This window comes from Momordica charantia (genome assembly GCF_013281855.1).
Source record: "Momordica charantia cultivar OHB3-1 chromosome 4 unlocalized genomic scaffold, Mcharantia_2.0 BLBB01000004.1, whole genome shotgun sequence".
NCBI lineage: Eukaryota > Viridiplantae > Streptophyta > Magnoliopsida > Cucurbitales > Cucurbitaceae > Momordica > Momordica charantia.
Genome location: NW_028275162.1, coordinates 3,121,570 through 3,135,229, shown reverse-complemented (window position 1 = coordinate 3,135,229; position 13,660 = coordinate 3,121,570). Strand labels below are relative to the sequence as shown.

At 29.6% G+C, this 13,660-nt stretch overlaps 1 protein-coding gene across 1 annotated transcript; it reads left to right on the top strand.

The window, feature by feature from the left end:
• The first annotated feature begins 9,406 nt into the window (after window positions 1-9,406).
• Window positions 9,407-10,721, top strand: LOC111007715 (putative BOI-related E3 ubiquitin-protein ligase 3). Its single transcript, XM_022280181.2, has 2 exons — window positions 9,407-9,848; window positions 9,942-10,721. Exons 1-2 carry the CDS (start codon window positions 9,555-9,557, stop codon window positions 10,497-10,499), a joined length of 852 nt encoding a protein of 283 aa, XP_022135873.1. The 5' UTR covers window positions 9,407-9,554; the 3' UTR covers window positions 10,500-10,721.
• Window positions 10,722-13,660: the final 2,939 nt, after the last annotated feature.

Sequence of the window (13,660 nt, the reverse complement as noted above, 5' to 3'; positions counted from 1 at the left end):
TACTTTACTCCGTTTTATCTCTCGCTCTCCAAAAAGGGAAAAATTGCATCTAACATCGAATCTTTCCATTCTATACCCATCACACTTGAGTGAAAATTTCTCATTTGTACCTAAGAAATTTTTTCTTGTCTTGTGGAAATAAAACATCTCTAAGTTGTACCTTTTTGACCCTACAAAGACAATCAATTGACCCTCAAAACACTCTCCTCTCTCTCTCTCTCTCTCTCTCTCTCTCACAGTGCAAAAATTTACAAAAATTAGAAAGAACTTACACAAGCAAAAGAAAAGAAAAGAAGGGGTAATTTTGGCATAAGAAAAAGGCAAAAGGAAATGGGAAAGAAAGAATCCCAAGTTGTCCACATTTAGAGGAGTCAATGGTATCGTAAAATATTAGCAAAAAAGAAAAAAAAAACAGTAATAATAATTGGTGTGTCTTTATCATTGACTGAGGCATATAATAATTAATAAATATGTGACAGTGTCACCCCAACTTTAGGACTCATCATATGGGGGCTGCATATAATGGACAAACTAACACATCAATTGCAAGATCAAATCAAACCTTAATTAATTAATTAATTAATTAATTATATTATATGATGGTTGTGAACACAACACCCCTATCACTTATTTATTTACTCCAAATTCTCCCCCTATGATTTATTAATTTAATACTAGGAACATTGTTGCTGTTTTTTTCTTAATAATTTGTATAAACTATTATTATATTATAATTTGTTTTATTATATCTATTGGATTTTTTTTTTGGCTAAGGATGGACCTAATTGATTGACAAGGAACCCTCTTGCCATGTGGAGAGTTCTAATATTTTTTATAAATATATGGTGAAAAATGTGTTTTTTTTTTGGACTTAACAAAAAATTAATAGAAATTTATGAAAGTAGTAATTACTTTTAATTTTGGAGGCCCAACTTATGTAAAAGAGAGTAAAAATATAGTATACTCTATTAATGAACACAAAGCTCATACAATAATATATCTAATATATACACATGAATTTTTTTTTTTGAAAAAATATATACACATGATTTGATATATCATTGATGATATATCTAAAAATTGAGAAAGGTGAAATTATTTTTCAAATATGGTAGATATTTTAACAATCTATTAGATTTTTTTTTTTGTTAAAATTATTTTTCAAACTTATCTAATATTTTGATACATGTTTTTTAAGAAAATATTTAGTGTTTTTTCTTTTCTAAATTAAAGTGCTTAGAAAGAAAGGACCCTACTTTTAAAAGTATTATTATGTGAAGTAATGATCTTAAATTTACTATGATTGTGAGTTTATAACACTTTAAGATTCATGGAAAGTGTTTTTGTTTGATTAGGAAAAGCATTAAAGAATCAACGGATAAATTAAAAAGATTTAATTAATATAGCACTCAAAATTTGACCACAAATAATGCACAATTTACCCATAATAACACAAAAAAATTTAGACGATGAAATCAAATAGTTAAAAAAAAGTTAGATCAGAAGAAAAAAAGAAAAACTCAAACTTTTTTTTAGTATAATATGTTGGGAGGAGATTTGAACTTGCAATCTCTTCGTTGGAGATAAATGTCAATTATCGTTCAACTATACTCGCTGAAAAACTCAAACTTAAATCATAGAAATTGTCGAAATTTAATAAAAGATAACACCAAAAATAGCCAACAAAACTCAAGACAAAAAAAAATCTCAACAGTGAAAATTTGAAACTTTGACCCATCGAGACCGTTATCAAGAATTAGGACTAGTTGAACCATTGTTTAGGCTCAAATGAGTAGATCAAAGTATATCTTAGTAAATTAAACATCAATTAAGATTCCCAAAATATCCAGTTTAGTACAACGGTATCTTCGTACCCTAAGTATCTCTACAATGGTATGACATTGTTCATAACTCTCATTATTTTACTTTTGGTTTCCTTCAAAAAGGTCTCATATGTTTGCACACTTTACAAATCCAACATATCCTACTCTGCAAATCATTAAAACCCTAAGAAAATTAAAAGAAAATAGACGCTAATTCTTTCGATCCTTGTTAAATTCCGTAATTTTCTTCATTTAAAAAACCCTTCATAATTTTATTGGATAAATTAATTTTTCAATTTACATTTGACTAAATTGAATACAATAATATGATAATCCAAGGTTTTAAAGGTTAAAGTCTCACCTTTGACAAAAACATTAACGTTGATGGATATTTTTTGAAAAATTTATAAAAATAAAAACTTCATAACAAATATTTAAATTAACAAATTAACATAAAAAGTTTTAATATTACTCTTAAGTCCACATCAGTGATATTATTTTGATATTTTTTTTTACATCTTATCAAATCTTTATTTTAATACTATAGAAATATTGATTCACTAGAACATGTATGAAAATATCGATGAAAATGACGATAGGTAGACTAAAATTTAATATGCTGGTAAATCTTCTCGTCATGCGACCCATTTGTTGAATTGACATCACAAAGCAATAAAAAGTTCATTTCTTTTTGTTGATCTAATCTACTCTCCCCTTTTCCCATCAAGGTGGATTTGGGCGGTGAAGTATGGATTAATTAAATAACCCAAAGGGATTAATTGCTTAATCAATCACACCGACACTAAAAATTTGGTGACTCCATTCAATCCATTAATCACATAATTAAATTATAATCCAAAGTTTTAAGTTTGGGTGGTTCATGATATCAATTAATTAATAAATTTAAGTTTCATTTGAATGTTTAGTAATTATTATTAATGGGGCTTTAGGATCACCCACAAAGTACGGTGTTGGGTGGAAAAATGAAAAAGCATAAGATCTTGTGTTGGAAACTTTCTTTTCCCTCGAAAGCGAGTTAGCTCGAGTGGACTAGCTCGATTGAAATTTCCTATAGCAATATCTACAAGGTTTGGGTCATCCTCAATTATGCAGTTTAGATCAAATATGGACAATACTTTTTATTAGACGGGGAATGAGTACGCTCTTTGGGGACCATAACCCTTAAAAGTTGATTCTAGGATTTCCTATAATCCCCTAGGATCAACGGATTGGTCATCAATAGCAGTACATATAATTTACCACCCATTTAATGAATTAATTTAATTAATTCCAACAATCTAACCTAGATAGTTTGGCTCATGTCGGCCTCTTACACCAATCAAATATGCGTTATCACGTAAGTCCAAAATTAATCCAACAGATAATTTAAAATATATATATATATATATATGGGAAGGTGTAAGTATTGATTGTGGTAAGTCAACTTTTGGTTGTGAATGAAAAGAAAGGTGGAATCATAAGGGGTTTGAAAGGGAATAGAATGGTGAAAAGAGAGCAAAAGGTGAAGCATTAAATGGGAAACATGAAAGGCAAAGTCTTTGAGTTGAAGACTTTGGGAAGTGGTGTGGGGCAACCCTCTCTTCCCCATCATGTGAATAAAGACCAACTCTACTCTACAAAAATGTTTTCGTCTTTTTCTCCAAAATTAAACTACCTATACACCTAATTGGGTAAACTTACCTCTCTTATTTGTTCTATCATATCATACCAAAAAACATTGATGGGATATGCACATAGCATTTATAATTTAGGCTATAGCACTTTGTAAAAAATATAAAAAAAATCATTGGTTGGTTTTTAGGAAAATTTTTTGGTGAGATGAAAAAGTACCTTGGAATTAATGTTCCTAATGTTTGTAGGTTTGAAATGAAGAGCAACTTCAATTATTTGCAAAGTTTGGTGACGTTTAGCTTCGAGGTTTAAATTTGTAAAAACTAAAGATTGAGAAATTAAATCTATAGGTATTAGTTAGTTCGAGAACCATGGATAAATAACGAGTTCAAAGGTTGATGGTTTGATTTTGTATACCTGTAATTGTCGAACTAATTTTGTTAAAAATAAATTTATACCATATATATGAGTTTATCGATAGAGGGACTAAATAAACACGAGAATTCGTTAACAAAAAAAATTGATGTGTCATTAAATCATTGTTCATGTGTCCAAATTTATTGATAAAGTTACATTAATGACAGGTCAACTTTTTATCACAATTTTAGCATTTTTTTCTAGAAAATTAGTAGTGGATAATTTTAAAAGATATAATTAATGACTAAATTTGAAAAAACCTAGAGATGAAGGATTATTTGAATCGACATATATTTAGCCTTGAATGGCTAAATTTATGCCCCTGAAAACTCACTTTTATCTAAAGTCCCAAAATTCAAGCATTTAAAACCAATTTCTCTATTTTTGTTTTCAAGTTCAACAAATATAGGGTATATGAAAACCCGACCTATTGAACTTTAGAGAAAGCAAAAAGTGTCTCGTCCACTTAGCTATGCTTAAAAGTAGCCAAAACTCATCGATTTAAACAAGAATCTAACAAAAAAAGCAAACAAATTACGCAACATCTAAACATCAAAAAGCAACAAATTACAAAGAACAAAATGGATTAATTAAAAGACGGGTAGACACTCAATATAATCAAAACAACGCTAACCAAATATAGTAAAGCAATAATAAAAAAATTGGTACATGAAACAAACAATCAAAAGCTACAAAACAAAAAGAAAAAGAGGATGAGGAAAGAGGGAGGAATTAGTTGAGAAGATTCAAGAGACAGAGGGCAAAGACTTTTTTTTTTCTCATAATTTAAATTTATAAAGCATGGCAATGGGCAATGATTGGTCCACAATTAACTTCATTTTTCTCTGTGTTTCTTTAGGGTTAGGCTTAATTTAGTCATATAGATATAGCATAGGAACCCAATTTGAAAATTAAAGTTAATATATATAGCGTGTGATTCGTAAAAATTCTCTTTATTGTTCTTCGTATCACACGAGACTGTAATACTTATTCTCTCTATTCACACCATAAATTTTACTTTCTAAATGTTATTAAATTTCGCGTGATTTTTAAATATCGTAGACATTGACTTGCAATAAAACGACGACTCTTAGCAAAGGTTAGTGTAGTATGTATTTCTCTCATTAATTAATGTTTAGCTGCCCCTGAGAAAAAATATAAATGTAGTAGTATTATTGTTGGTACTTTACTTTCAATTTTATAATAAGTTTGTATTTATTCCACTTATAATTTTATAGAAACTTTTGTTGTATAAATGAATAGAAAAAATGAAATTGTAAATTCATCGGCTAACCATTTCTAGAAATTAAAATGTAATATAAAAATGTGAATTTCATCGATGAATTCAAATATATAATGGCACGTGTTTTCAAAACTAGGGATTAATTAACTCATATAGTTTGGGATAAATTAATTAATCCATGTGGTTAAATATAAGCTTTGTTTTATTTAACTTTTGATTCTACAAGTCTAACGTGTGGGTCAAACACTTTATTGATGAGTATTAATCAAGTAGTTTTAACAAGATGAATTATACTAGAAAATTTTAAATTTGTGTCACGTATGTAATTCAATTATGTCGAGAATTAGTTTTTCTTTTCTTTCTAGGTTCCGTAATTACGGAGTGGAAGATTGAACCATCGATTTTAAGAATATGTTAGGTACTTTATCCATCCACGACATATTGAAAATGATTTACATAAATCTATATTTAACTTAATTAATATATGACTTGAGATGTGTGTAACAAGCTCAACTTAGGCTTATATGTGAAATCAATATTTTCTTTTATATCTATAGTTTTGATTTCACAATTCCATGACATGCAGGCTAAAACTTGTGACCCAAATATTTTAGTATAACTAATTATTTTTATAGAAAATGAGGATGACAAAGATTAGGAATACAAATATTTTTTAACCTTATATTCCGTTAATAAATCAATTTTAACCTTAATCTTTCCCATTAACCTTAAGAAGTATATAATAATTTTTGAATATTCAATGACACTAAACTATTTTCCCTAGTTTGTATGGAAAGTTACTTAATTGGTTAGCACTCATATGACCGTTGGACCAATAAAATTTGATAGTTCATTAATTTTTTAAAAAAATGGAAAAAATATCTCTTTTTCAGTATTTCTATTTCTTATTAATAGAAAAATCTAGTGGAGGTTAATCATCACAACTGTTGTTGTGTCCTATCCTAATGTTATCGCTATCAATCCATAAAACTCTTTCATTTGACCATTAAATATTTGAAAAAAAAAAACTAAAATATTTCACATCAATACTCTTTTATATTTCATGTGTCACCCAAATAGATGGGTAGGTGAGCTCTAATTTTGTAGAGGTTTTAATAATAGAGAGATGGGGAAATTGGGCATTATTTTGAGGCCAACTTTAAAAATTAGTTAGCTTTGGTTCCTAACTTCACAATTATTTTGCTATAATATTTAAATTGGCAATTAACCTATATATATATATTTGGCTAGGTTATTATTAATATCTAGGTTCACTTAAAATGAGGCCTAAATAGCAACGTAAGTCGAGCTACTCGGGTCAAACCATTCGACCAAACTTGATCCAATCTGGTCGGTTCACCCAAACCAACTCTAGAAAATTCCCTCCATAAATAAGATGAGAGGTCTGGGTGCAAAATATTTTCTACAACTCTACCTTTTGTTGTTCAACTAAAGTCTAACTTAAGTTTCTGTGTTGGACTTAACATCACATTTGTGTGAAGACGTTGTAACCTAAATTCAAATCTTATATCAAATTTATTTTATTCAGTGAGCTATATTGAAATTGAGATGAGTCACCTATTTCTTATTAATAATATATTTAGTAAACAACTAAATCTCACTCGTACTTTTTATTCTAAGTTATAATGATAAAATCATCCAAAGTATTTAAACCAAAAAATATATTTTAACTATAAAAGAAAAAAAAAAGATAAAAGTTCAGAGATCAAGACCACATATGGAGAATTCCCCGTGTTGTCTTTTAGGTAAAAAGTTTGGCATAGAAATTAGAGAAATTTACATGGGGAAGATTTTTAAAACATTAAAAAATAAAATAATAATAAAAATAAAATAAAAGTTTTCAAACAAATATCACGTTAAAAGTACTTTAAGCAGAAGCGCCAACTTACACACTTTCTCATGTGTGATTTTTTCAAAAAGCTTAATTTAATAAAATAAGAAATGAAAAATTAAAATAGGAATTTCGTTATTTAATTATTATTTGTTTCTCTTTAAATATAATAAAACTATTATTCATCTAATATTTATTTATTTTTCTTTAAATATACGTTATTATATTATGAGGCTGCAAACAATTGACTTTGGATGCAGGTCCCGACTGTTTGAAAAAGAAAATCAATTTCATTTATTTATTAATTTGTTTTCTTTTTCTTTTTTCTTTTTGGTGTGAATTTTGCCGACAAAATAGTGAGGTTGGATCATTGGCAGCTTCTTGTTTTTATTTTTGTAAAATTGTTTTTTTACCGTTTACTTAAGTTAATTTTTTCTCATAAACTTTTAGTTTTGTTAAACTGAATTTAATATTTAAATAGTTTACAAAATTAATATATTCAAATACAATATTTAGTTACCAGTTATTAGTTTATAAAGTTGATTGTGGTTTGATTTTGATGGTTTTATTAATTAAATTTCGTGTGATTTATCCGGTTGTTGACTGTTTAATAGTTTTATGATTTAATTTTAGAGATGTGTCCGTTTTATTTAGTTCAATTTCAAATTGAGTACAGAAAACGTCCGTGCCTTTATAAATGGACTATTTTAATCTTTATTTACAAAATTATATACACAATAAAAAAAAGAAATATCAAAATATACATTTTTTAAATAGAGAGATCAAATAGATATTTAAAAAATACAAAGATAAATCAGAGGATGATAACAATATTTAAAGAAAAAAAAATAATTTGAATCCTTCTTCATTTTTGTTTAATGAATATTTCCACGTAGTTACAATAAATTATGAACATGGAATTTGTTGCACCATGAATTCAATATGAAAAACAAATTTCCACAGGATCGTTTTAATTAAAGTCAAGTCAAAATTCAACACGCTATTAGTATTTACCCCAATAAAAAATTTTGCATTCAAAAAAAGAAATTTTGGTTTTTTTTTATTTTTTTTAAGGAAGTTGTAGAAAAGAAAATGAGAGAAATTAGGAGCCTAATTTTCAGCAGTTTTGCTCTTGCTCCAAAAGAAAAGAAACAAAATTAGAAATTAAAATTCCCAAAACCAAAACAAACAAATCTACAGATTCTCCCCTCCCTTAATTATTATTTATCAAAATTAAATACTGACTCAGTCCCCTCGAATTTCTCTTTTCTCTCTCTCCTAATTTTATTATTTATTTATTTTTGTTTTTAATTAATTATTTATATTTTGAGTCCAACCAAAAGGGTGAGTCTGAAATCTCTGACTCCGATAGTTTAGTCACCAAATCTGCATGTGTACGTTCTTGCTTACCGCGTCTCCTACGATCCCTTTTTTCTTTATTCAACCAACCCAGCAAAAAAAAAAAAAATATATATATATATATATATAAATATATATTTATTTGGTTTCAAAATCTCGAAATTTTAGTAAGTAAGAAGTTTTGATTTTTATTACTGTAATAGTTAAGTTTTCATGGTTTAGAAATTTCATTAAATTTTGACAAGATTTCACCTGAGTATAAGAGTGTTCAAATCTTACCATTTTCAAATCATAGGGATTGAATTGATATATGTCAAAGTTTATAAATTAAAGCATTACAAATTCGAAAGTATTAAAGTTTAAGAAATAAACTATTGAGGTGAACGGTAATATTGTGGTATTTTTCCAACTTAGTTCTTGTATTTTTTAGGAGACTTAATTTAGTTTCTTATACTTTAACGTTTCTTTAATTGAGTCATTCCTTATTGGTAAGCGTTGGAATCGATTAATGATAAACTTATATGGTACAATATCTAGTGAATTGACAAAAATTTAAAGGAAAAGAAAACGTCTAGAGATAAAGTTTCTAATATTTCTTCTAATTTCTAAAAATTTGATAGAAATTTTTAGTTTTCTATACAATAAGGACGGAGAGAATTGAATCTCTAACTTTTGAAGAAGAAATAAGGGCGAGAATTAAAATTTCTAAAACCACGACAACTAAGTTTAAAAAGAAGATAAACTAAAACATTTATATTGAAACTAAATTGTTAGTAGGGAGCAAACAAAAAAATAAGAGGGTGAAAAAAGGAAGTGAGGAGAGAGAGAATAGGTAGAGAGAGAAAGTAGTATCCAAGGATGTTCCCTGTCCCCAACCCCCCTATTAAAACTCTCTCTCTCTCTCTCTCTCTCTTAATTTTATTTATTTATTTTTATTTTTTCAATTTTCTCTGTTTCCTTGTCAACCTCTTCGGTTACTTTACTTCCCAAAAAAAGATTTTTACCTAAAACAAAGCAATAAAATTGAATCACATCTTTTTCCAACGCATGGCTCTATTAACACCCCATATATATATATTCAAATAATGCTCCCTCTCACCACTCCCATTCCCCATCTTCTCCATCTCAAAATCCAAATCCAATTTCTCCTTCTTAATCCCAACCCACTTCTTATTTTCCATCCCTCTATAAAGGGTTGCTCTCAGATTCTTCTGGCTCGCCGGAATCCATGGCGGTTCACGCTCAGTTATACCCGGAAAACCTTGGCTTCCCCTTCGCCGCCGCCGCCGCCTCGCCGGACTGGCTCGTCGACTACGGCTGCGGCGCTGCCACCGCCACCGGACAGTTCTCCTTCAATCTCCAACAGAAACCGCAGCTGCTCAACCAACCCCAGTGCCTCCCCGGCGACGGCTCCGTCGTCTCCCTCTCCAAGAACCCTCACCGGCCGGCGGCGTTTTCTCAATGCATTACTGCCCACGTCGAGAAACAGAGACAAGAGATTGACCATTACATCAGATTACAGGTTAAATCACAATTTTTGGCCCAAATCTTTTCTGGGTTACCTTTTCTTTATTTTGGGTGATTGAATCTCAACTTCATAATTTCTCTGTTTCAGAATGAGAGTTTGAGAATGGCGCTGCGGGAGCAAGGGAAGCAACAGGCTGCGACATTACTGAGGAAAATAGAATTGAAAACAGCGATAATGCTACGGCATAAGGAGGAAGAAATTGCCCAAGCTGCGAAAAAAACAATGGAACTCGAAATTTTCCTGAGAAAATTAGAAACAGAGAATCAGCTGTGGCAGAGAATCGCCCAAGAAAACGAAGCCATGGCGATTTCGCTCAACAACAGATTAGATCAAATGAGAGAAGAAAGAGTCTCCAATAGCTTCGAAGACGCCGAATCCTGCTGCGACATCAACGTAGAAAACTCCACCGCCGTGGCCGGCGGAGATTGTGAAGCTCCGGCGAGAAACAGAGCAAACAGAGGATGCTCTGTTTCAGAACAGGGGAGGAATAAAATGATTTGCAGAGGCTGTAATTGCCGGAATTCGACTGTGATTTTCTTGCCTTGCCGGCATCTCTGTTCATGTAAAAACTGCGAATCGGTTCTAGATTCATGCCCAGTTTGCGAAACGCAGAAGAAAGCCACAATAGAGGCTTTGATTTTCTAGGCAAAATTGAAGAACCCTGAATTTTCTTTTCCGGGGAAGTGGAGGAAAATCAGAAACAAAGTGGTGGTGGGTAATGATGGTGATGATCAGAGATCCCATGTCAATAGAATGCACTGTTCTTCAATTTCTTCTCTTTTTTTCTTTTTATCTTAATTTTCTGATTTTGGATTGAAAAATTGTACTTTGAAACTACCAAAATGAAGTGGACAGATTATTACAGGACAGAGCATCTTTTTCTTTTCCAAATCGTGGGATTTTTTTGAAAAAAAAAAAAGTTTTTGCCTTTTTTCATGAACAAAATTCTTGGGTTTTGGAGATTGATTTGATTATGTTTATGGATGGCAGTATTTTTAGCAACCCATTTTGGGCTTTCTTTGTCAGAAATTAATTTGCAATTTGACAGAAAGAGACTGTCAGATTGTTTCAGTGATCTGTTTGGCTGCTTTTGTTTATATAATTGGTATATTCTCTCCTTCAATTTAATTCATGTCAGATTAATTATTTTTTCTAAAAAAATAATATATAATATATTATTTTGTTCTGATATGTCATCATTTTAATCAATCAATCCAATTGATTTGACCAATTTAGATTGCTGGACGTGTTTGAATATTTGTTTTGGTGTGTAGATAATTTGGTTGCCAAATTTTATTTTGATTCTCTTACTCTTATTTAATTATTTTCTTTAATTAAATAATCTTACAATGTTTAATTTTGAATCCCATGAGATTCGTCATTTACTGACCTGTATTTTTTGAAAATACGTCTTTTTTATAACAAAAATTAACAGCATGATTTAATTGTTAGATTTATGAAATTAGAAAGATTGACCGTATTTACTTTCTAGATTCTATATTTGTGGTGTAATATTTTTACTCAAATATTTGTATCTAACATTTTCTTTTAGTCTAATGAATTCTTAAATCCATATCTGATGTGAATAATAAACATTTACTAGCAAGTTCAGAAATCCAAAGTGATATATACAAAATTTAATAAAAATAAATAAATAGGCCTATGTAAACTTTAAGTCTATTATTTTTTTCATAGAAAAAAAAAACACCGAACTACGTCATTTTTTACCAAACAATTTAATTCTTTATTTAATATACTTTTTTAATTTTTCTTAACTTTTTTTATTCTAAATATTATAGCACATAGGGTTCTCCCCCTTCCCCACATTACTTAATTCTCTCTCTTTTTAACATTATTGCGATTCTTTTCCCTCTTAAAGTATCTCATTTTCCTTTTCCTTTTTTTTATTTATTTCAAATGTAAATTTAAAATCTTCAAAGATTTTGTATTACACAGAGAATTATTATTATCAATGAATCCTCTATTTATTTACTCAAGGACAATAGTGTAAAGCACTCACTAATAAACATTTGCTGATGTAATTAATTTGATTCAACATTAAATGAGAAAATAATGATGTGGAAAAATGGTGGGTCCCACCACCACCACAATTTTAAATATTAAATTTCTTGGTGATGTAGTGTGTTTAGTCATATTTTGCGCAAATTAATGATGATCCACCAACCACATGCCCATATTTGATCAGTTGGATCACCATCCAAACATGAAGAAAAAAATAAAAAAAATAAAAAATGGAAATTTTTTAATTAATTAAAATTAGGATTTAACCAAACAACGTCTTAATTACATGAATCTCCAATAAATTTATTTATGGGATTAAAATGGGAGAGAAAAAAAAAAGAAGATAATTTTGGAAAATAGCGTTGAGTTGAATTGAATTTGAGGGCCGGATATTATTCCGATATGTCGTCCTAGAAATCTGGTGCTTCGCACCCACCGTACACCTCTTTGATTTGGCGAGTATTAATGATACGTGGCGAGCTGTGATTGGTTTGATCTCAGCACGCGGTCCTGATTTGAACTTTATATTTCGTGATTCCTCTGCCCGTTCCACTCTTCCGGAATCGTGGGACCCCCTCAGCTCCAAATTACGAGACGAAATAAACCACACACGTTTTTTATTTTTATTTTTTAATTTTCCCCTTTAAGAATTAAATTAAATGACTTTTTTCTCATTTAAATATTTCAATAAATGTTTAAATATTATTGTAAAAAATATATATATACTATTTTGATCGGGATATTTTGGAAAGTAAATATACTCAAATAAACAAACATATTTAAATTTATAAATGTAAAGAATCAATGTTATAATATTTTTTAAGTAGGTAAAAAATCTCATCAAGTATAATAACGATGAAATTTAATAAATTTTAATAGAATCATAGAAGGATATTAATGAAAAAGAAATTGAGGGTGGTGTGAGGCAAAATATTCATCACGTAGGAAATGGAAATAAAACAAAAAAAAATTGAAATATATATAATGGAAAAATTAATAGTGATAAAAGGGAAAATGGAAAAAGGAAAACATAGAGACGTGAGTTTGAAGATAAGGTTTGAATGCAATGGAATGGAAGAAGATTGAATTGAATGTGCATGGCGATTTGGGTTTTTGACCAGAAGAGAGAAAAAAGGGGGGAAATTTAAAAAAAAAAAAAAAAAAGAAAACTTTCATTATCATTTTAATTTTATCAAAAATTTTTAAAAAAATTTCCAACATTATTTTTAACACAATGTTGACGTGAAGGCTGTAAATTGAAAAAATATCCATACTCCTGTAGTACTATAATTTTTTCGATAGTAACAGAAGCAAAGGGACATGCTCACCACATCATCTTTGCTTTTGCTTCCACATTTCGAGTTTTGGGGTTCTTATTGCTGTGGTGGACACCAATATGAGTGTTGTGTAGTGTGGACCTACTCCTATTCCTACTACTCCTATCTCTATCTTTGTTTAATTTTCTCTAACTTTTTTTGTTTCTTTCCTCTCCTTTTTATTATTTCCATTTCTTCATACATGGGTGCAAGGAAGAGTCCTTGCTGCCAACTATGTTATGATGAAGTTGATTGGGATGAGAGCGACCTCTTTACCTGTTTAAAAGTAGATGAATGAATGACTGCTCGAAAAGAAGTATGATAATCTTTTTTACCACGTGGGGTGAGAGTTTAGATTTAAGTGGATTAAGATTAAAATGCCGAATCGAACCCCACGTTTGTACACCCGTTCCCCAAACGCCCCAAAGAGCAAAGAGAGCATCATCTTTACTTCTATTTTTTTCTTTT